Below are 22,215 nucleotides of genomic sequence, written 5' to 3' on the forward strand. Positions count from 1 at the left end.
AACGTATTAACGAATTACTGTACCAAGAAAAGCTAAACCAATTTGTCACCGCCAACATAACGGCCCGTCTGTATCTGGATTTATCTTTTCTTGATGAAATTTCTCATTACTGTGCAACCTTGATTATACATAGCTATATTATTATCATCTCATTTATGATACATAAACTAATACGATTCAATGGGAGAACCATGCAGGAGCCAACAAGGAGGTGACACAATGTGAGTTGCACTTGAAGTTTGACAAGGTAGATGTCAGATTACAGAATTGTACACCACTTGAGAGTAGAGGTAAAATCATTGTACTGTATTGGTAAATAAAGTCCCTTTCCCAGGATGTACGTACAAAAAGAAATCAATCCAAAGTCAAACAAGCACTCCATCCACAGACATTCAAACCTACTTTTCACTTGTCCTGTGATCATACAACAGCAGAAGGAAATAAGATGAAACCTGTGAAGGTTAATAGCTGTGACTTTACAAATTGTAGTAATATTTCACACATATGCATTCAACACTATTACTCTACTGATCATACACTTACTAGACATATTAGCGAAGGGGCTTTGGAATGGTGTTACAGTAATAAAAACACAGACTATGTATATGGAAAGTTTTCAATTTTCCTTTTTTTTTATTGAAGTACATACAAGCTCAATATTTCAGTCTCCACCACAACTGATTAAGAAGAACAGAGGAATAGAAAGTAGTGCTCTTTTTCTTCTTCTAATTATTCAAATCATTGTAGTTCTTTTAAAACCAGCTGGCAACACTCAGCCACCTTTGACGGATCAGACACCGATGAGTATTTGGAAATTTGGGAATTGACACCCAAGGAGCGTGCCAAGTCCTGGGCATTCTGGTCAGAGGCTACAGTGGTTCCCAAGGCCACCAGCAGCCTAAATACAGCCTCCTTGTCTTGTACCGTCTCCAGAGCTCTACTGGCCACAGATAGACACTGAGCCTTGGCCTCGAGATCGGGCTGTTTGTGCAGGCAGCCGGCATAGTTAAGCACCAAAGTGGCCAGAGCGATGTGGATGTTCTTGTTGCAGACGGCAGCCAGGTCAGCAGCACGCGATAGCACCGTTTCACGCTGGGCCATGAGGAGAGCTCGGCCATTCCTGCCACTAAAGCAGTTACACAGAGTCCGCAGTGCCAGCATCTGGTTGGCAGGACGGCCCTCGGAACTCATTAGGCTCAGCAGGTGGTTGCACAGCTGGACTCCCTCTGCCTCGCCACAGAGACTCTCGTTAACCTGTGGGTGGCGCACTGCCAGCCTCATAATGTCCAGGACAGGAAACACAATGTCTACAACACACAAGGAAGGATCGAGGAGGGGCTTTGTTAGTGAACAGCGATTATGTCTTACCAGAAAACAAATCGTGTACAAAAAAAAAAACATTTAACGCAAAACTTTTTAACAAACTAGAAGAAGTAGTTGTTGTACCTTGAGGCCAGTGTGAGGCCTTCCAGAGCAGGTTGATTTGTTGAATGGTCGGAGGAGCCTCGGAGGAGTTTGGCCCACAAACGGACAGCAACAGCCTTTCGAGGCATTCCAAAGTGTCTTCAGAGAGCTTGTGCTCCTGAGGGGCACCTCCATTCAGCTCCTTCAACTTGGCTGATCAGGAAAGATCAAAATTATTAACCCCAATACAATGAGGAACTTTGAATTAACCAGGTGAGAACACATTATGACACCTTTGTGAGCATGAATTAAGAAAAGTTTACTTTCAAAGCCCATAAAGTTTCAGTGTTAAATGCTAAGTACTTTTCTGGAATTAAACACAAACTGCTTCACCATGGTGGTGTGACATCAGCTTCTCTTAACTGAGCCCCACCTACAAGACAGTTTTAGGTTTACCCAGGAAATAAAAAAACAAATGCAGACGTGTGATTTAACTAAAACTCAATCATTTGCAGGAAAGATGACGGAAAAAAAAGTCTTCAGGACCTTAAAATCAAGGCTTCAGAAATCCTACATTTATCAATGTAGTTAAAATTTTCATATAATCGACCTCTCGCACATTTTAACAACAAATGCTTACCAATGATCTGAGAGGCATTGGCTTGCTCAAAGGTCACACCGTCGGTCTTGGGGAAGTAGATATTTGTCGGTGTCTGTCTCGAGGCAGCCGAAGAGTAGGCGCCTCCTCCTGCAGAAGGGAGGATCATCCAGTGAGAGCAAAACTCAACATTAAAGTCTCGCTTTGTCATTGAGAAATACACCAGTGTACAACTGAACTGTTTTCAACTGTGAAAATCATCATCAGTGTTTTTCATTTTGCCCTCAGATTTATTTCAGCAGACCCATGTGACCGTCACCATTGGATTATGTCAAATAAAGTTGGCCGCTGCAAATGTGTGATCATATCTTTTCATGTAGAAATCCCTCCCTTTGAGTTTACAACTCAGAAACTGACCTGCAACACAGGACCCCAACAAAGTTATTCTGCTGTGTGGTGCTTTGTATGCTGTGCATCAAATACATGGGATTATCTACAAGACATTTTCGTGACTGACACACGTACTAAAAATGGATCATTAATCATGATCATCGTGATTCCAAACTTTTTTTTTTTTTTTTTACCAGAGGGGAGGAGTAGAGCTATGTTGGTTTACTCCTTTTTACTCTGCATGTTTTCAAATAAGGAAAAACTCCAATGACTTTCAAGGCTTGGTGGCTGCCGGAGACGTCCTGTGACCTCATTATCTGGTTTGATCATGAGCTACGGTTTCCATTTTTGCTCACAGGTCAGTCATTTACCTGTGAAGGGATCTGCTACACCTACAGGAGCACTTATGTTGGGGCCTGACCCTGGGATGTAGCGACCAGCGCCTGTGAGTGGGAAAAAAAAAAAAAAAGCAATGGTGATGCGTTCACAGATGGTGTCCATACTGAGGAAAAACCTCAGTAAACGTAAACGTTCTGTACCTGTGAAGGGATCTGCTCCAAAGTTTGGTATATTATCAGACGAACCAGGGACATATCGAGCTCCTCCTTACATAATAATAAGTTTACAAAAATAAATAATTGCATCGCAACCTCGGGGAGATAGAGATTAGGTAAATGTTGCAATGAAAATACAAAGCATTTACAGGCATATAAGGGCAGGACATTGACTCTTTCTGGAAAAAGAAAAACAATCCTGTGGCCTCACCAGTGAATGGGTCACCACCAGCAGGCTGGGCTGGTCCCACCACGTGTCCTTTGGTGTTCTCAATGATGAAATTGGCGACCTGGTCGAGGAACATGGGGCTGAGGTCATTCTTCTGCAAAAAGTTGTGGGCTGTCAGCCAGGGGTCGTCTGTCACATTGTAAGGCAGCTTCATGGATGGCCCTCCCTCATTGATATCAATGGTGAAGACATAGTCATACTCCTGTGGACAGACAGGCACTCATTAATCTCATTCAAAGTACAGCAGCAGTGATCCTTTATCAACACAAAGCTCGAGGGTTTTTACCTTTCCTTCATATATCACACTTTTGGAGGTCTGCTGATTTGAGCCTCCAACCACATCTCCAATTTTCATCCAGCGACCCTCACTGACACTCCACTGATATGCCTCCACCTTCTGATCCTCTTTGATCAACCGTGTCTGTCCGTCACGATTGCCTGAAAGAAAACGGGAAACAAAACTGTCTTGATGCACTGAAAAAGGAAAAAAAAATATTTAAAAAAAAATAATAAGGTTCTCTTTTCTACCAGGCTCGTCAAGGTGTTCCCTTCCAGGCAGGTCCTCCAGTTTGATGTCTCCGAGGTCCCCTGTCTTGGGGTCGATGGTGGCTTTGGAGAGCTCATCCTCAAAGGCCTGTAGGTCTTCAGCACTAGCCATGCGGTCCTCAGCTTCCGTAAAGATGCGGATGATGCCATCACTGAGGGCAGAGATGTAGCATTCCAATTAACCTCAGAACGACTAAACGTGATGAACGTGTTCACCTGACAATTCTCAGGTGGACTGGCTTGATGCCAGTGCAGTTCTGTTACCTAGCACCGACGGCTATGTCGCCATTAGGCAAAATACAGCAGCACCAAATAGACTGGGTGGGCAGTCGGATGGTCTGGCAACAATCGCCGTTCCTCCATATCCGCAAAGACCTGTCCTCTCCCGTGCTTACAAAATCTAGGCAGAGAACATCAGTCTGGGGTCAAGGTCTGTCACACAGAACCTTACGTGAAAGGTATGAAAACAAACTGATGCTCATTCAATAAATGTCTGAGTACTAAAGATGACACAAACACATCCCTTTGATCTTTTTCTGATGCCTTCAGTGTTAATATAATGAACAAACCTTGGCCATTGGGGAAGACAGCTAAGCTGTAGATGTAGTTGGTGTGACTGTAATAGACCTGGACACATTCGCCTGTCACCAGCCACCTTCTGATACTTGTGTCATTGCTGCAAGAGAAGAACTCAGTGTTGCTGATCACCGCCAGTCCTCTTACACAGTCCTCATGACCTAGAGTGGAAGAAAAGAAAAACAACAACTTTGTTTTCATACTGGAGCCTGTAAGTCCAAGTCCTCAATAACCACTCACGAGTTTGGTCTTACAATTGCTCAGTTAATTAATCCAGTCAGGAAGTAACATTTACATTACTATTTTTTTTCTTAGTTTGATGAACATATAGATTAAGTAAATCATTTGCAGTTAAAACGTCAATTTTAACCACTCACATAAAACGTTTGCCAAAAAAATGATTGAAAACATTTCATCTATCGAGTGCCAATTCACAGCAAAAAGCCACCTCAGTGCACTTGTGAAGAGCATTGAGTATAACCACATATGCAAAACGAAACAGCTTTTTAAACAGTCTTTGGATTAAAAGACTTTTTCTGAACAGCTTTTATCAACTAATCCCACCAACAGATGGCCAGTATGCCAATAAGACTTCTTATTCATCAAGATAACCTCATTCAATCTACATAACCGGAACAAATCTTTAATTTTCACCTTTACAAAAAGAAATGGATCAAACCGCCATAAATGTCCTATATCAAGTTGCCTTGCCGTTTTCCACCATCTGAGGTTTAGCTGCCACTTCGATAATAATGTCATCTTGCGGTGCCCCCTTCTCTGGTTATGGTTTAACGCCATGCGAGTGGAGAGTTAGCACCAGAAACCGTTTATCTCGAGGAGCTTAACTTCTAACAATGCAACAGACCACATTTAAATTGGTTTCTGCTCACATCCACAATGCTGTAGCCACATTTACGTTAAATGCCAAATGAAAAATGAGAGCTCAGTAACTTGGAGGAGGCGATTTGACTCATTGGCAGCAAAAAGCCAGCTGTCAAAGTCATCATACAAAGATTCTAACAAATCTTTTTATTTTGGGTCAATCTAGCATGTTAAACATGCAAATCAATTACTCATTTCTTGATGGTTGTAGTATATGGAAATGAAATGAAATGAACAGAACAAAGACCATACAATTGTAAATTGCAGTAAATGAAATACACCATTAAAAACGACAAACTGAAATGTTTTCGGAAAACTCTTACCTGTATACGTCTTCTCACATCGACCAGCCTTCCAAAGCTTTATGGTCTTATCGGCTGATCCAGAAAGCATAAGGCCTTGTTCAGGTAAGATGACCACAGCCCACACTGCTGCAGAGTGGCCCTGTAACACAATTACCCAGCAGACAACATGTCAATTTGCTCAGATTATATTCATGCTTGCACACCCCATTCACAGTCACAGAGTGCATATATAGTACAATCAGAGTCAGAGTTGTGTTTCTACGTGGATCCGAGCGATCTGTACCATCACATAAGCTTCAGCATACCTGCAGAGTCATCATGCACTTCTCATTGAGCCAGACTTTGGCTGTGGTGTCCCACGAGCCACTCAGAAGTGTCCCAAACTTCCCAGAAGAAAGAGTGCAAACTGGGGAGATAAGGTAACATCAGACACCCTTGATGCAATCACAAATAACTAATATAATCAAAAATTCTGTGTGAATAGAGAACACAACTCACCAGTATTTTTGTGACCCTGAAGGGTGAAAAGGGGCTGTGGTTGATCCAGTGTGAAAATACAAATGTTATTATCATTCCCACCTGTGGCAATGAGTCCCCGAGGATATGTTTCACTGGGTGCGATGATGCATACACAGGACACGAAGTTTGAGTGGCCTGACACACAGTGCATCTCAGTGAAGCCTATATCTGGGCTGGGGAGAGAAGGGAAACACAGTAAAGACATGCCCAGTGAGCACTCATTTCTGTTTGAACAAAACTGTAGATGGGTCAGAGTACTTGTAAGTACGATGGATCAATGAACTGAAAACAAAATAATCGAAGCTACTTTACAACTGGTTCAAAGTAGCAATCAGTTGATCATAGGTACGGATTATATAGAGTACCAATACAATGAATGACAAAGCTAATTTGAGCAACCGTTAGCTATCTAGCTAACTTAGCTCCTAACATTTTTATTCTTAATTAACAAAATGGCAATAAAATGGCTCGAGGGATAGGTTACTTGGCTAACTGCTTTTCTTAACCAGGCACCTTTTTTGGCCACAGACTTTTTTCGTTTACTGAAAGAAATGGTATCTAGGCAGCACTGTTAGTCAGCAGGAAGCTAGCGCTAATGCTAGCTACCTTGAGTTTGGCACCCAGACTCTTCCGGTTCGGTCTCGAGACACTGAAACGAAAGCTCCCTCTGGAAAAACAGCAGTTGCGAGTCCCCTCACATCCATCTCGTGACCCGGGATGGAACACCTGAGCTTGTACGAGTTGGATGATGCCATTTTGTCCGACTAAAACTGATACTACAACAGCAGCGTGAAGCTGTGAAGCCAAGCGGCGTTGCTGTCAACAAACACTCGCCGCTAATGCTAGCGGAAGTGGAATTGCGTCACCACACACACGAATTCACCTTTCGAATTAAAATGATTTTTAAAAACTGTGTTATGTTAGGACAAATGTACAAATAAAAATATGAACCATGGTGGCAGCAGACATCTACTGCATTTAGGAGTAATAACAAATTCAGTAAAATATCACATTTTGTAACACGGCGTAGTTACCGCAATTTTAAAAGCAATTCGTATTGTGCTTGTTTTTAAATATGCTTCCAAAATCATTTGTAAAATGTTATTTACGTAAGTTCACATACCGGTATTTGTTTTCTTTTAAATTTGTCATGTGTGGCTCACCGCATTCTTTTTCATTAAAGCAATACTATGTAACATTTCTACCTTAAAATAACAGCTTGAAAAAAAATTGTGCAGCTAGAATGAGTTTTAATATTACGATTGGGCTGTCTCCTATGTCCTTCGGGGGTCTGAGTTGGAAAAACTGCGCTATGTAACTTTGCTGGACCGGCCTGGGAGCGGCCCGGTAGCGGCCCGGGAGCTGAGCGGAAGTACTTCGACTTGCTTTCTGGCACACCTACCGCAAAAACAAATAGACCGCTCTCACGCTCCCAGGTACATTTGATTACTCTTACCTTCTCGGTCGACATAGCTTGCACCTTCCGACTCCTCGCCGGTTCGTCAACAAACGTGAAACGTGAAAGCGAAAGGGTGTTGTATTTACGACAGTGTAACCGTACATTACCTCCAAGCCTGTAGGGGGAGCTCCATAGTGGGCTTTTTGAGAAGTTACATTGTATTGCTTTAAGTAGTAACATGTGAAACAGTTGTTTATCATATACAGACGGAAAATGTACGCTAAATGTCTTGTTAATTATATCAACCACATGTTGGGATGTTCTCTTTAATGTTTGACTGTTAGAATGCCACAATGTTTGGGTAACAACCATCCAAATTTTAGCTCATTTTTGTCAGTCACCGGATCTGCCGGGGTACAGAAATCAGTGATACACTTGTGCTTCAACCCACCGTAAATGACGTGCATTTAAAGGGAAATTGTGAAAGTTGATTTTAACTGTGTGGAAACTGACCACTGGTTACCTCCTATTAAAAGTGAACTTAAAAAAAAAAAAGGTATTCCAAAAATATGTCTTTAAAGCTGTAAGCATATTTCTAAGTCACATAGTTTAATTATTGTCATTTTTGCTTTAAACATCGCTCGGAAATCCCTCATTGTAGCTTTTCAATTATTGTAAGTATTTAACCTGAAATAAATTAGAATACCTCCAACTACAAAACAAAACTATGAAAAAAAAAACCTATGTTTGCTTTGCGAACGTTTTTCAAAAACATTTTTATTTAAGCAGATGAATGAAACGGAAGTAGTTTTATTTTTTTGGGCAGGTGACAGAAGAAACACAGGTCCTGTCAGCCCACAGAGGCTTGGATGAGGAAGCAGCAGCTAGGGAGAGCGAGGGAAGCTACCAAAAAAAAGTAAGTCGCTTTTAGGTATTTAAATCAAGACTAACACTTCATTCCTAATCGTTAAATCCACGTAAATGGATAATAATAACGCTGGCCTACAGACGGTTAAGCTAACGCAGGAAGCCTATGGAGCCAAGCCCACCACGGCTGTCAGTGTTCTCAATGGTATGAATGATGGAGCAGGCGAGGTTTTACAATAGCAAGGTTCATAGTCCATATTACCTATGTTTCAAAAGGCTGTACGGGCAGAATTAGATTTTATTAGGTGGCGAATGACTCTTTGGTTATGGATCTGTGTTGGGTATTTGGAAACAGTTCAGGCTGGGCTTGTTTTAAGACTCTTGCTTTGTTACATAGTATTTACTGTGGGCCTGTGCTGTGGATTTATTCCCTGACTATTTTCAGGAAAGATCAATTCTCTATGTGTTACATGTTCGTGCCATTTGATGATATCCTTAATCCTACCATTTTGCTTTTGATCAGCCATTGTGCAGTAATAGAATAGAAATAGAATAGAATAGAAAAATACTTTATTCATTCTCCAATGGGGGAAATTCAAAAAATGATCATTACCATCATTGAACAGCGTTTCAGACACAATAGCTCTTATTTTGTGCAAGATAGTCTTTTGTGAAAAACACATTTCAAGTGAATTCAGACTAATGGTAACTGTGATGCTCACACAGGTACGTTAACAGCTGTTATAACACATGTGAATAAGGTTTGTAATCCGCTTGACTCGTTTTCTATGTGCATCTTTGTTTTGGTAGACTTCAAAACAGCTGGGAAAGCTCTAACCTCTAGAAAATTGTTCATCGTAACAAGAATACACACAAGACGACACACTGGTGTACACACAGATACACAGTACATAGACTGCTCCCACTACTTTGTCTGCATGCTTAGATGCCATTGAACCCAACTTTCATCAACCCATAAAACATTGAGATCAAAACAATTTTTTTTGTAATTGCTTTTAATTTTTTATTTGATTTTAATTTGATTGCAATTGTATTTTGGTTAGAAATCGAGATAAGTTGAGCTGAGATAAGTTCACATATTTTTTGGTGTCTTTTTATTTTTAGAACTTCTTTTTTTAGAACTACATACATTTGTGTTGTTGCTGAAGTGTAATTTCTTAATCCAGTAGTTTGATCCAAATATGCATAGAAATGTCTCTGGATCATTTCTAATCAGCAGAAATAATCAACAGCTCCGTCTGCTAGCGACCATGTGGGAGGAGTGAATCCTGAGGCCTTAAATGTTGGATGAAAGTCATAAAGTCATAAAGTCATGCAAACTTCTGCATGTGTCTGCTCTCACTGGCACGTTCATGTCATCTGTGAGGTCTTAAATAAAGTAGCTAAACGCATGGAGCCTTTCATGATGTTTCAGACCAGATTTTGTATCGAAGCGTAATCCTAACCCTACACCACAGAGCAGGAGTAGGCCCCACGAAATGAGACCTCTTTCATCCCGCCTAAACGCCTTCAAACATTACGCTGTGCTACGCTGGGTCCCACTGACACACTCAGAGTGTCTAGAAATAAATCGTTCTAACTGTTGCTGAAATTGAATTAAACTCAACTGAATTTAGTTTTTTTAATTCAGTTTAATAAATTCACTTTAATTTAACTGAATACTAAGAACACTTTATTAATCCTCAAAGGGAATTGATATTATTGTAGTATACACATCTTGATGTGACAATGATGCTGAGAAACTGGCTCATGGGATTATCGCATCAAGGCAGGACGACTGTCATGCACTACTAGCTGGATGTCCAGACAATTCCGTGAATATTGTCCAGCTGATCCAAAATGCTGCAGCCAGAGTACTGATAGGTACACATTTCTCCTGTTCAAGGCTCTCTGCATGGGCTCAGTCTAAATGTCAGAATGGAATTCAAAATCCTTTGCATTACATAAAAAAAAAAACATTTGCTGGTCTCGCTCCAACCTATGTGAAAGATCTTATTGGTTCTCTGTCGTGCCACATAAATGCTTTGCTCTCAGTATGCAGGTCGACTTGTTTTTCCAGGAGTACCAAGGATTACAACGGGAGGTGGAGCCCTGAGTTTTCAGGCTCTTCTCCTGTGCATCGGGCTCCTTGCTTGGGTGGTGCCCACAGACAACCTCTCCGCTGTAGAAGCAAACGGAAAACAAACCTTTTTGAAAGAGTTTTTTGTTCAACTCATCGATCTGCATTGAGCAGCGTCAGAATGAAATTAGAAAGAAAGTCCAATTGACTTTGATCACGCATTTGATCTAAGAGAAAAATTTGATTTGTCAAAGTTCAAACACCTCGGACTACTAAACACGATACTTTGCAAACACATCATTTCAATTGACTGAGAGCGAATGGGTTCTAACTTTTTGAACCCACGTGTTTGAATGATTCCTCCAACACTCACTCAGGTATAACAGCTATTGTAACACATGTAGTTCAGGTCGGTTAAAATGAATATGTTCAATTTAATCAGCGTCACTACAACACGCGCGCGCCCTGCTCCCCCGATATGAACCCATTAAACAGTGAGATCAAAACATATTTTTATAGTTTTTCATTTTTTATTTGATTTTTTTTTTTTACAGTAACTGTAGTTTGGTTAAAAATGTATGAAACATCTTTTTATGAAAATGTTATTTTATGTATGTAAGAAGTCTCACAATTGTGTTGTTGCTGAAGACATTTCTATATACATATGCGTATAGAAATGTCTCTGGATCATTTCTCTTGTTTTCTTTTCGGAGATTGCAGCATCTGTGAGGCTACTGCGCTGCCTCCGTAGATGGAGAATGGGGGTGATGGAGAGCCAGAGTCAACGGGGGATGGAGGAGAAAAACAGGGAGTGAAGGCTACATGACTAGGAGAGTAAGAAGTTGAAGGCCGGGAGGGGGACATCGATGTTGCTTGGCTTGAACCAGAAACCTCGTCATTATGGAACCTGACTTTCTTCTTTCTCTTCTTACTTGGGCTCTCCTCTCTGTGCTCTTGCGCATTGGAGGCGAGTTCCTTTTGTAATTGAGACTGGAGTCTCATCAGGTCTGAGGAGTCTGGCTCATTTTCTCCTTTCCACTTGTTGTTCTCAGGGCTTTTTATCTGGATGTTGCCTTCTAAGGCTTCCCATCGCTTCCTCCATTCTTCCTTGCACCGCCTCATATCTTCCACTTGACTCCGCAGGTTGGCGATCATGCTGTCTTTACTCTGGATCATTTCTTCCAGTTTCTGGACCTCCTCCTCGAACTCTTCTTCTTTTTCCTCAAGGCAGGACTCCAGCCTGGCCTCTCTGATAATATAATCCTGCAGTAACTCACTTTGTCTCTCGAGGTTGTTTGACAGAGTCATACACGTGGATGACATGTATTGGTCAATCCTGTTGAACATGGTCTGTTGAGCTGCTTTTTGCTGTTTTTCCTCCACCACTTTGGCCCAGTAGTTTGCACATCTATCTCTTGATATTTGCAGCTCATCTCTGACGTTTTTGGTCATTTTATTTTGCCAATCTAGACTTTTCTGGAGGGCTTTTATTTCTTTTTCCTGCTTTCTGTTTTGACGCCACAGTATGGCATTTTTTGCAGCCAGGGATCTGTTTTGGTTTTCCTGTCTCAGTAGAGGCCGTTTAAGCCTCAGCACGCTTGTAACAGAGTTGGCGGAACCTTCCTGGTTGTTGAAGGCACCGTGTGCGGTGTCGTTCTGCCCTGTTGTTTCCATCGTGAAGTCCAACAGTTAGAATCTTTGAGTATCGCAGGTAAATTTATCACTAACACTGATCAATTTCTGCCGTAGGCTAAATCAAATGTCTGTGAATGCAGTTCTGCAGACATATATAGATTCTAGAAGTCTGATGTCATTGTGTGTGATGTCATAAAGGGGAGGGGCGTGGCTTTCATCTTGAGAATTTGGTTTAGTCATAAAGGGGAGGGGCTTGGCTTTCATCTTGAGAATTTTTTTTCCACGGCAATAAGATTTTTCTTTTTTTCTGTATTAATGGATTTATTTTAGCTGTTAAACCTTCTCAAAGAGAAAATCTAAAATGCCTTAAATGCTAGATTAAAGTCTGAAGGAGAATATGAATAATGCTTAAGTAATCCCGAAAGAAAAATTATGCTGTTTTATTTATTTTGTTTAAAACAGAAACAAAACCTAAATGGTTTACGTACAGATTCATGATGTAAGGTTTTCACAGTGGGCAGGATTTATCTTCTGTACCAGTTCTTATTGGAGAAGCCTCCCACTGAAGACACGCCATCGTTCTTAATCAGCATGTGGTGCAGAGGGTGTGCAGTGTTGTCCATTACGTGGTTCAGCTTCGACAACCTTCTTCTTTCTACTCTGAAGCTGCAGAGCAGTCCCCAGCACAGAGCAATTCTTCTTTAATCAGTGTTCTCAGAGTATTTCAGCCGCTGACTCTGAAGCTGCCACCCCAACAGATGTGGTGCAGATGCAACAGATGCCACCACCACAGACTGCTCTGTCGCTTCTTGTGCTGCACTTCCACTTCTTTCTGTTGTCAGGTGGACACCCAGATATAAGCATACCAATAAGTCAGTAATAAACATAACCTTCATGTGGAATAACACTGCAAATGAATGCAGCAATATAAAAATGTACAGTTTTGTATATTCGCAGCAGAGGGCAAATTCAAAGGGCATCAAAGCTATCAAACCATAGAACACAAAGTTGATATGTGATATTTCTGTTTGTTTCACCCAGCTTTTTCATACAAGCGAATGGAAACGATTATGATGGCGTCACCACGTTCCTCTCAAACAACTGCGATTATATGATTAATTGTAAATGGTTTCAGGCCAACAGACAGATATGTAAACATGCAGAATCCTGTCTCCTTCACTGTTATGTGACAGCAAAACTTTTGGCAACAGTAACAGCTTCAGTGTTTGTCGAGAAGCTTCTTGGGTCTATCTGCGAGTGGTTTCTGCCACTTCTCAGTGGCAATGTGTGAAAGCCCTCTAAAGTTTGCTGGAATCATTTTGCAATGGCAGATTTCAGCTGTCTCCAAAGGATTTAAGTGGGTTTTTGGGTCAAGGCTAATGGCTAGTTTAGCACGGTCCGTCTTTTTTAACCATTCATCGTTTCTGTTGAATGTTGTCCTGTTGAAATAATTAAAAACCTTTGTGTAAAAATGACATTTTCTTACACTGGCTAACACTATTTGCTTGATAATCATTTGAAAATGTTTTTTATAAACATACTGCTTCTTGTTCCAGAGGCAGTTCCACAGCATGATCAAACCTCTACCTTGTTTTCCTGTTGGCAAAGTGTTTTCACTTTTTAATGATAAAGGTTTTTAATCTCTTAACAAGATCCCAAAGAGCAGCAGAACTTAATCCCAGAAACATGGTCTATCCTAGAGCTTAAATAAATCCAACTGTACTTATCTTTTCGGTTACTGAAGTTGTCTCATGTCACACCGAAAAAGGCTTCTCCAAATGACAACCCCCCCCCCCCCCCCCCCCTCACCAAAATGCTCAAACACGAGCTGAGTGTTCGTGTTTATGCAGTCCAGTGTAAAGGAGAGTGTGCTGACATTTACATTGAGGCAAACTGAACAACCGCTCTGCATATAAGAGCTTCTCAGGTAAGACTTTAGTGGTCCACCATCATCCCAAGTAGGGGAGACACTCCTTTGAGAACAGTAATGTCAATTTTAAACAGACAAGAGAGATGGTTTGCGGGAGAAGTAAAAAAAACAAAAAAAAACTTTAAACAGAAGAGGTGGCCTCAGGTATGACCTACCCAGCGCTTACATCGCAGCCTTGACTCTCCTCCCTCAGGCAGTTTCACAACAATTCACACTTTTGGTCTCGTGACCAGTATGTTGGTGAAGACCAACAGTTGACAATGAACTAAACAACCCACTCAATGGGGGACTATATTGACTTTAACGACGCTCCTAATGTCTGAGCTTTGGCTGATACCGCTGGAATATGGAAACTCCAGCATTTCTGATGGTCTTTTTTTGTGCTCTGAAACCATGACTGGTTCATTCATTGTGTAATTTGTGTTTTATTCCATTTCGCTTTAAGGAACTGATTTTAATTCAGTTTATCTGTAGCCTGAGTACTTAATTAGAAGTCAAGTGCACTTCAAGATGTTTCAACTCTCATCCCAAAGGCAATTTCAGTTTAAACTGAAGCACTTCAATCTAACAACATCCTCAGACAAAGACTGGTTCACCCTAAGGATAAAACACCCGAATCACAGAAGTCCTGTTGTCCCATCTCAGCGACCAGATATAGTGCTTTTTTGTTGATGTGTCCAATTTAGACTCTCTAGTGGCCAGTACTCAATTTTAAATGACTCATGTAGTCATCTATGTAGAGGACAAATCTTGATTGGGACCTCCCAAACCCAAACCCAAACCCAAGCTGAGCAGTATCACACATGTACACAGTTCATGTAAGGGACACTAATCGAAAGTGCATGACTTAAAAGCCTGAAAACTCCCCACCACTCAGAACAAAGCAAATCGTTTCCCCGAAATGTCTTCAAGACGTCCAGTTGGCTTCTATTTAAGCACCGCCCACACAGACATGCTTGCAGCCTGGTTTTCAGACACCCCCCCCTGCTTCTTGAATGGGTGCAGAGATGTTCTAAGGTGATAATGGACTTTGGTTTGGATGTGTGTCCGCTGACAGCAGGTAGCCAGTCATCTGGAGTTGCAGCAGCTATGAAGCTTCGACTTCACTTCGTGGTGGATCCTATGGGATGGCTGTGCATCAGCATGGTGTTTGGGATCTGGCTATACAACACTTTATTCATTCCCAAACTGGTTCTGCTTCCACACTACGACGAAGGACACATCCCCTGGGCCTTAGTTGTTTGTGAGTATCCTTACTTCTTTTGTTGGAATTTGTTGATACTTCACTGTTGCTCTGGAAAAAAAATAGGTCAGTTGATATGTGATTGATGATTCAGTGTGTGGATTATACACATTAAACATTGTTTTTTTCCTAAGGTTATTATATAGCATCGGCTCTCTGTATAGCGGCCCTGTTTAGAGCTTCCACCGCAGATCCTGGCCGTCTTCCTGTGGATCCCCACATACCTCACTCAGGTTCGGAGAATAGAATAATTACTGACTGATTGTGCACAACTGACTGTTGCTAATGAAGCGTTTGCATCTATACACAACTGACCTACAGATTTGTGTCTTAATGTCACAGAGAGGGAGCACTGGGAGTTGTGCAATAAGTGCAACTTAATGAGACCTAAAAGGTCGCACCACTGCAGTCGATGTGGCCACTGTGTGCGCAGGATGGACCACCACTGTCCCTGGTAAGAATAGACACAGACACACCCGAGATGTCTCTTTTGACGACAGGAATAAAAAGTTCCAACTTATTCCGACGCGTGTAAACAATAGCAGAAGTGCAGGTCGTCAGATGCTTTAATATCACTCCTGAAACCTGACCTGAACTGCATTCATATTAGCGCACTGATCTGATGATACTTTCCACAATCACAATTTTATTTTCTATGGCATTTTGCCACATATGTAATTTGTTGCCAGTCCATCACAGCATGCACACTCACACTCACTCCAAAGGTTAATTTAGACTCACTGATAAACCTAACATGCCTCTTTTTTGGACTGTTGGATGAAGCTGGAGTACTCAGAGAGAACCCACGTATGCACATAGAGAACATGCAAACTGCCCACACAGGGCAGTACTATGCTGTAGTACTGTAGTTGCTGTAACAGCACTAAGCATTGTGCATCAATTGTCAATATACTATATTGTATAGTAAATATGTATAGAAAATACCAACATTTACTGTGTGTTGCCATAGTGTCTGACAGAAAGTATCAGGGCATCTGTCCAGTGCTTCTCAGTATGCATCATTTGTCATTGAGAGATCCAGTACAGAAGAACATCTGGATGATTTATGTTTCATAACAAAGGATCAGAACTTTGCATTTTGAGACATCGAGTAGGCACTGCAGACACTTTTGCTGCCTCTAGAACCTTTACACTGTCCTGGGTCCACCAGCGTCTCCTATTCTTGGTAAAGACATGTCATCTCCTCTAAATATTGAACATTTCCATCCATCTTCTTGGCAAAGGGTGCAGGGTCTCTGAGTGTCAAGATGACCACTTTCTGCCTAGTTGTGCACCTATCTCTGTGATGACATTGTGCATAAACCTGAAACAAAGCTCATGTATGGTTATATTGTTAATGGAGTTCATCTGTTGGCAGGATTAACAACTGTGTGGGAGAAGACAACCACTGGCTCTTCCTGCAGCTGTGTTTCTATACTCAGGTCCTCAGTTTATTCACACTGGTGCTGGACTTCTGCCAGTACTATTACTTCCAGCCACTGACAAGACTAGATCAGGTATAAACCTTACATTCTTCTTATTTAGATATGGCTACATGCCTCTTACATGTCCTCTGAGTCTTATACAGCAAAAAAACGAATATGTTACTGTGAAAATGACACGAAGACACAGAGCTTTAAGGTGAGAAATTCAGTTTGTCTCTTTGCTCTCGTTTTTTCCATATCCCAGGAGAAGTTTACGACACATCATGAACTGGCTCTGCTGCGGATCTCAGCGCTCATGGGTGTGGTCATGTTTGGTGGCATGTCGAGCTTGTTCTACACTCAGATGACAGGCATCCTCTCTGTGGGTACCGAACAATGAGATCGCATGTCAATCTCATTCCATTAATGCTGTCAAAGTGTCGACGTCTCCTGCTGTTATTACCGTAAATGTTGCTGAGATGATATTGCTGTTGAATATCACACTGTGGGATTCGTAAAATGTGCACAGCACACCATAATAGTCATATTTAGCTGGGAATGTTCTGCTGCGGGGGGGGTTTCAAGGTCAGAAAGTGTGGGCCTTCCTTCAGACAAAGCTAGGAATAAGTTGCCCCGCTTAATTGAGCTCATTCCCTCGATGCTCATGATTGTTTTATTTCGCCAGTTAAGCCAAACCCAAATGTTGCTGTTTGGCTAAATACTGAGAACAGGTCTGTTCACCCAAGGGCATCTGTCAACAACAGCCGTCATTTAAACGTCTGCATTTCCGTCTCTGCAGCACTTTGCAACTGTCAGAGAGATTCTGACAGTTTAGCTTTCATACAAGATAAAAATAAATCAAACATTTTATTCACGTTATTCTACAGGAGCTGTGGATTTACTTTGGGTATGCCATGAATAGGAGCTTTAGGCAAATTTACAGGATATGGAAAGAGTTAAATCGGAGGTTTTCAAAGTGGGAGACGGACCTTCACAATGGGGCTTCAACCCACTCAGAGGTGGTTTAAGTGAATATTACTGTTAACTAATGTATTTGAATTTATATGTAAGAATAACTTAAATACTTGTGATATGGTTGAAAAACTATGATACATCTCTGTCAAACACACACTCTGATTTAAATTAATTTTACCCCTCCCCCACAACAATCCACTCATTTTGAGTTCTCTCCTTTTCCTCCTTACAGGACATGACCACCATTGAGAAAATGGCTCAGTTCTCAAATGAAATGTGAGTCTTTTTTCGTCACGATCTCCTCCAATTATGTTGAAAAATGCAGTCAATTTGTCCCTGAGCTTTCAGCAGAAACATGTCTCAATGATAAAAGCAAAAAAAAAAAAAACATTTTCAGTGGAAATGCTCAGAGCAGTTGCCTGAGATGAAAGTTGGAATTAAGAAAAAGCTATCAGAAATAATGTAATATTGGTGCTAAGTGAAAACAAGTCTAACAAGATGAAACAGAGAATTATAGATGTCTAAAGGAATAGATTATTATCTCTCTAAACATGTTTTATGTGTGCTATATGCTTTAAATGCACACATAAAACATGCTCTGACATAAAGAATTTCCTATCTTTTCTCTTCAGATGCGGTACGAAAAAATCCTGGCAGTGGGCTCTAGCTGAAGTTTGTGGCACTCGCTGGAAATTTCTGTGGCTCATCCCGCTGCGAAGCAGGCAGCCGCTCCACGGCAGCCACCAACTCCGCGCCCATGTGTAGCCTGGCAGCAGCGCAGTTTCTCCCAAACCTGCACAGGTGATCGGGGCCGCTCCGATAAAACACTCTACACACACTTAGGCACCCATCTGCTCGCCTCCACCGTTCTCCTTTGTGCTGGAGAGCGGAGTCGTTTCGTCAGCGGACACTCGGAGCTTTTGCTTTGTTTTGTTTTGCCCAGACTGGCAGTAAACAGGGTCACAGACACCTTTGGGAGTGATGGAAAATCTCTTTTTACTCGCTGTGACTGCTATTTTCAGCATTTGGATACCACCTCTAATGGCTATTTGCATCACAAGGCTGGAAGTTTTTAACTGAAAGCAGCTGGCGAAAGGGACCCTTCTCAGGTTACTTTCATAAAGAGCCTTCACTGCTGACCCTTAATCAGCAAGGATCACTTTAATGTGTCTATTAGAAAGGTTTGTTTTGTGTCCAAAGTTTGTGCCTTGTTTCTTTCAGTTTTTTTACTCCTTTTTATTTGTCACATAAGAAACCGTTTTATTTCTTTTTTTTCCCTTCTAATTGCTGCATTTTATCCATTTTTAGAATTTTCTTGTGAGGGAATATTGTTATCATTTGAAAAGTCATTGACATTTTTTTGTGTGGTGTTTAGAAGCATGGTCTCACAGAACAAAGGGAACACTGATACGTGAGTACATTTGAATGCGCTGTAAAGTTGGGCTACGTTAAAGAGCCAGGCTTGGCCAGTTAGTTGGACCGCTGCTCTTGTTCCAATATACACGCAGACGAAGGGAACAGAGGTATCGTTTTCTCTAACGCTGTGGACAGAATTTCATTACGTTCTGCCGCTCCCAACTTTCTCTGTGGGAGATCATCCAACATGTAAGTACAGCTGAATTCAAATGAAGCTGCTGGTGTAAAAAAACACTTTATTAGAGCAGAGTGACAGTCTGGAACCAGAGCTGACACACAGTCCTTATGAGCTGATGAATGAGAGCAGTTTTATTTTAATATTAGCTTTTTACAAAACGATGAACACTATGAACTTGCGGTAATTCCTTGTTGTGGCTGGCTTTTTCTTCTTCTGTGTACTGGACAGGAGCTGCGGTCCCTGTCCTTACCACCTAAGCCCGTTTGAGTCTTTGAGAAGTTTAATTTGGCTCGATTTCAGTCGGACTGACATGTTTAATGTGTTCTAACAGTCCAGTTTTTCGTTTCTTTTTCTCTTGAGTCATAGAAACGAACTGACTTTCAAAAGCAGCAGTAGGTTAACACTTCACTGTGTCATGGTAAGGCTTTAAAGTTAGAGGAAAGCTTATGGAAGGAACGTTAAAGCCAATTCATTTTCCCCCGTCCACTCGTGTGCGAGGCCTCTGTGTGGATTTTGGCATCTGCAAAATCTCAGATCCACCGGGTCAATCTTTGGCCAAATGCTTGAAGCCAAATAAGTCGTGCGGGCCGGTAACATCTTACAATATACAACAATACACCGTCGACTGTTGACATTCCCGTGCATCGAGAGATTCGACGCAGCTGAACAAATGTGTAGCGTTACCAGAAATGCTTTCCTCAGGTGGATGTAGAAAGCGTGACTTGGGCATTAAACCCACAGCTGGTTGACATGATCATCACAGAGACGCATGGGGATGTTCTGGGAAGTACAGCTCGCCTCTTTGCTAAGTGAACCTGCTATCCGTTTTTTTTTTTTTTTGTCCTCACAGTTTGCTAAGCAGGTTTCATTTGCAGAGCAGACATGAGAATGGCAGTCATTTTTTTTACATCTCACCTTGAAAAAAAACAGCAACTAAATGTATTTCTGTCACTTTCGGGCTGTTCCTTTAAATCGTACCGTCGTGTCCACCGCATCACTTGCAGCGCCGAGTATTGGAACAAATAACTTGAATACGTGTCTTTCATTTTTATGGGTCATTTTTTACAACGTCTTCTGTGAATTATGGTCATGTTAGTACCGCTGCTGCCGCCATAGTTAGGTCTTTTATGTGTCTGAATATGTCATAAATGTGTATCTCTATCGGTAATAAGAAAACTGAATGTTTAACACTCGACTCAACTCTGAAGATTGATTTAAGGTGGTTTTGCTGTAACTCCGTTGAACGGTTTAGAGATTTTATCGACTTATTTAACAGGATATTTAAGGTGATAATAATACTAGCTTTGTGTGATTATTGTATACAATACTTGGCATTCTCTTAGCTAAACCTGTATGTAAACAAAGCATAGCGTATGTTGGGGAATATTAAGATATCCAAGTAGTTTTAAGTGCCTGTCTGGGTCTCCTTTTAACTGTCAAAGTTCATTTTTATCAGCTCTCCATATGAGCCAAAGACCTGGGGAAATGTTGCAATAGTCGGCACACATTGAGTCAATGCATGTTTCACCACATTTCTTAAAGTAGCTGTTCAATATTATGCACTGACTTTCACATTAGCACACAGTCTGTTTTACTACATCAGTGGTACTTTTGAAAGGAAGTGTTCACTTGAAGTTTGGTGTGTATGGTTTTGTCAGACTGTTGGCATTTGCATGAATGTGTGTCGATAAGTTTGCTTTGTGATTTTTATAGCCTACAGTCAGGTTCTGTGATGTCGATGAGTCATTGTTCTTTTGTCATTTTGAGGTGTGTGGGGATGTATCGAGATGGTAAATGTGCATGATTGGCACCAAAGAAAAAAAAGAGGGTACACTACGTCTGTTTATTTCTTTCTTTTATTTTGTTTTAACATTTTTTAAAGCAATAAGCATTGTGAAGCCATCAGTACTGTTAACGATCTGAGAAAGAGTTTGTAAAGTTTATCAGTTGGCAGAATTTCCCTCATTGTCCATGAACCAGTGATCACCTGACTGGAACATTCGTCAGAACCTCTATAATGTCTGCCAAGATTAACGGGGAACATTCCCACCTCACACTGATTAGGGAGCAACAGGAAGGCTTGAGTTAATTTGATTCGAATCGAAGGAGGCAGGAAACTGGAGGTGTGAATATCTGCGGTTACACACTTCCTGCCCAAAGCTCTCAGTTCGGATGTGTGAGTTTTGTTCACTTTGCTCTTTTGGTTTCTTGGATGTGTCTTCAAGCTTTTTTGTTTGTTTCATTCTGACCTCAAACACTGGAACATGTATGTTTTGTGAATATTTTGTCGTTTTCTTTAATGTTTGGAAATTCGATGACAAGTTGCCAATTAATTACGTTGCAAAATTGTGATTATTGGAAATATATAGGTATTCATATTTGAATAAATTACATTCTGACCAAATGTGAGATGAGTTTTTGTTCTCTGTGACCTGCTGTTAACCTAAACACGTGCTGCATCTGAATCTTCAACTGCACTGACAATTAGAAATAGCATTTTTTTAATGATAATAATAGTAATTATTAGCTGTATTTATCGCACTTTTCTAACACATTTTACAAAAAAAAGACCACTTACAAAAAGTACAGCTCTGATAAAAGCACATTTTCAGAAGAGATTTAAAAGACGTGCCTGACTCTGCAGACCTGATCTCCTCAGGTGGCTCGTTCCACAGTTTAGGAGCTCAGTTTGCTGATACTCTCTCACATCTGGACTTCAAGCAGGGCAGTCCAGCACTCGGACTCTTCTACGATGAAGCCATGCTGTTGTAATAGAAGCAGTATGCAGGATTGTCTTGCTGAAATATACAAGGCCTTCCCCGAAAGAGATGTCTAAATGGGAGCATATGCTGGTCTAAAACCTGTATATACCTTTCAGCATTGATGATGCCTTTCCAGATGTGCATGTTTCCAGTTCCACAGGAACTAATGCACCTCCCGTACCATCGGAGTTGGGGCTGTGCAGCACACTGGGGTCTAGTGCAAAAAATAAAAAATAAAAAAGGATGAATGTGTTTTCTTTTCTTGGTTCTTATTAGAAGTCGGGAAGCTGGAGTACATTCACG

At 41.2% G+C, this 22,215-nt stretch overlaps 2 protein-coding genes across 4 annotated transcripts; one reads left to right on the top strand and one right to left on the bottom strand.

The window, feature by feature from the left end:
• Positions 1-613: 613 nt before the first annotated feature.
• plaa (phospholipase A2-activating protein) lies at positions 614-6,850 on the bottom strand. 2 transcript variants are annotated; one of them, XM_075451397.1, is made up of 14 exons: positions 6,610-6,850; positions 5,983-6,176; positions 5,790-5,890; positions 5,503-5,623; positions 4,291-4,458; positions 3,986-4,121; positions 3,704-3,873; positions 3,462-3,613; positions 3,158-3,377; positions 2,932-2,997; positions 2,764-2,835; positions 2,045-2,152; positions 1,447-1,617; positions 614-1,307 (listed from the first exon to the last, which is right to left on the bottom strand). In XM_075451397.1, the coding sequence occupies exons 1-14, from the start codon at positions 6,756-6,758 to the stop codon at positions 739-741; spliced, it is 2,397 nt and encodes a 798-aa protein (XP_075307512.1). In that variant the 5' UTR covers positions 6,759-6,850; the 3' UTR covers positions 614-738. The 2 variants fall into 2 exon arrangements, with proteins under 2 accessions (XP_075307512.1, XP_075307513.1); XM_075451398.1 differs by lacking the exon at positions 2,932-2,997.
• Positions 6,851-8,235: 1,385 nt separating this feature from the next.
• On the top strand, positions 8,236-21,733 carry zdhhc21 (zDHHC palmitoyltransferase 21). Of its 2 annotated transcripts, XM_075451280.1 has the most exons (8): positions 8,236-8,318; positions 14,972-15,157; positions 15,292-15,390; positions 15,500-15,611; positions 16,536-16,674; positions 16,847-16,963; positions 17,789-17,832; positions 18,189-21,732. In XM_075451280.1, the coding sequence occupies exons 2-8, from the start codon at positions 15,004-15,006 to the stop codon at positions 18,319-18,321; spliced, it is 798 nt and encodes a 265-aa protein (XP_075307395.1). In that variant the 5' UTR covers positions 8,236-8,318; positions 14,972-15,003; the 3' UTR covers positions 18,322-21,732. The 2 variants fall into 2 exon arrangements, with proteins under 2 accessions (XP_075307395.1, XP_075307394.1); XM_075451279.1 differs by lacking the exon at positions 8,236-8,318 and having other exon boundaries at positions 13,777-15,157; positions 18,189-21,733.
• The last annotated feature ends 482 nt before the right edge of the window (positions 21,734-22,215 follow it).

Source organism: Odontesthes bonariensis, chromosome 19 (assembly GCF_027942865.1).
Source record: "Odontesthes bonariensis isolate fOdoBon6 chromosome 19, fOdoBon6.hap1, whole genome shotgun sequence".
NCBI lineage: Eukaryota > Metazoa > Chordata > Actinopteri > Atheriniformes > Atherinopsidae > Odontesthes > Odontesthes bonariensis.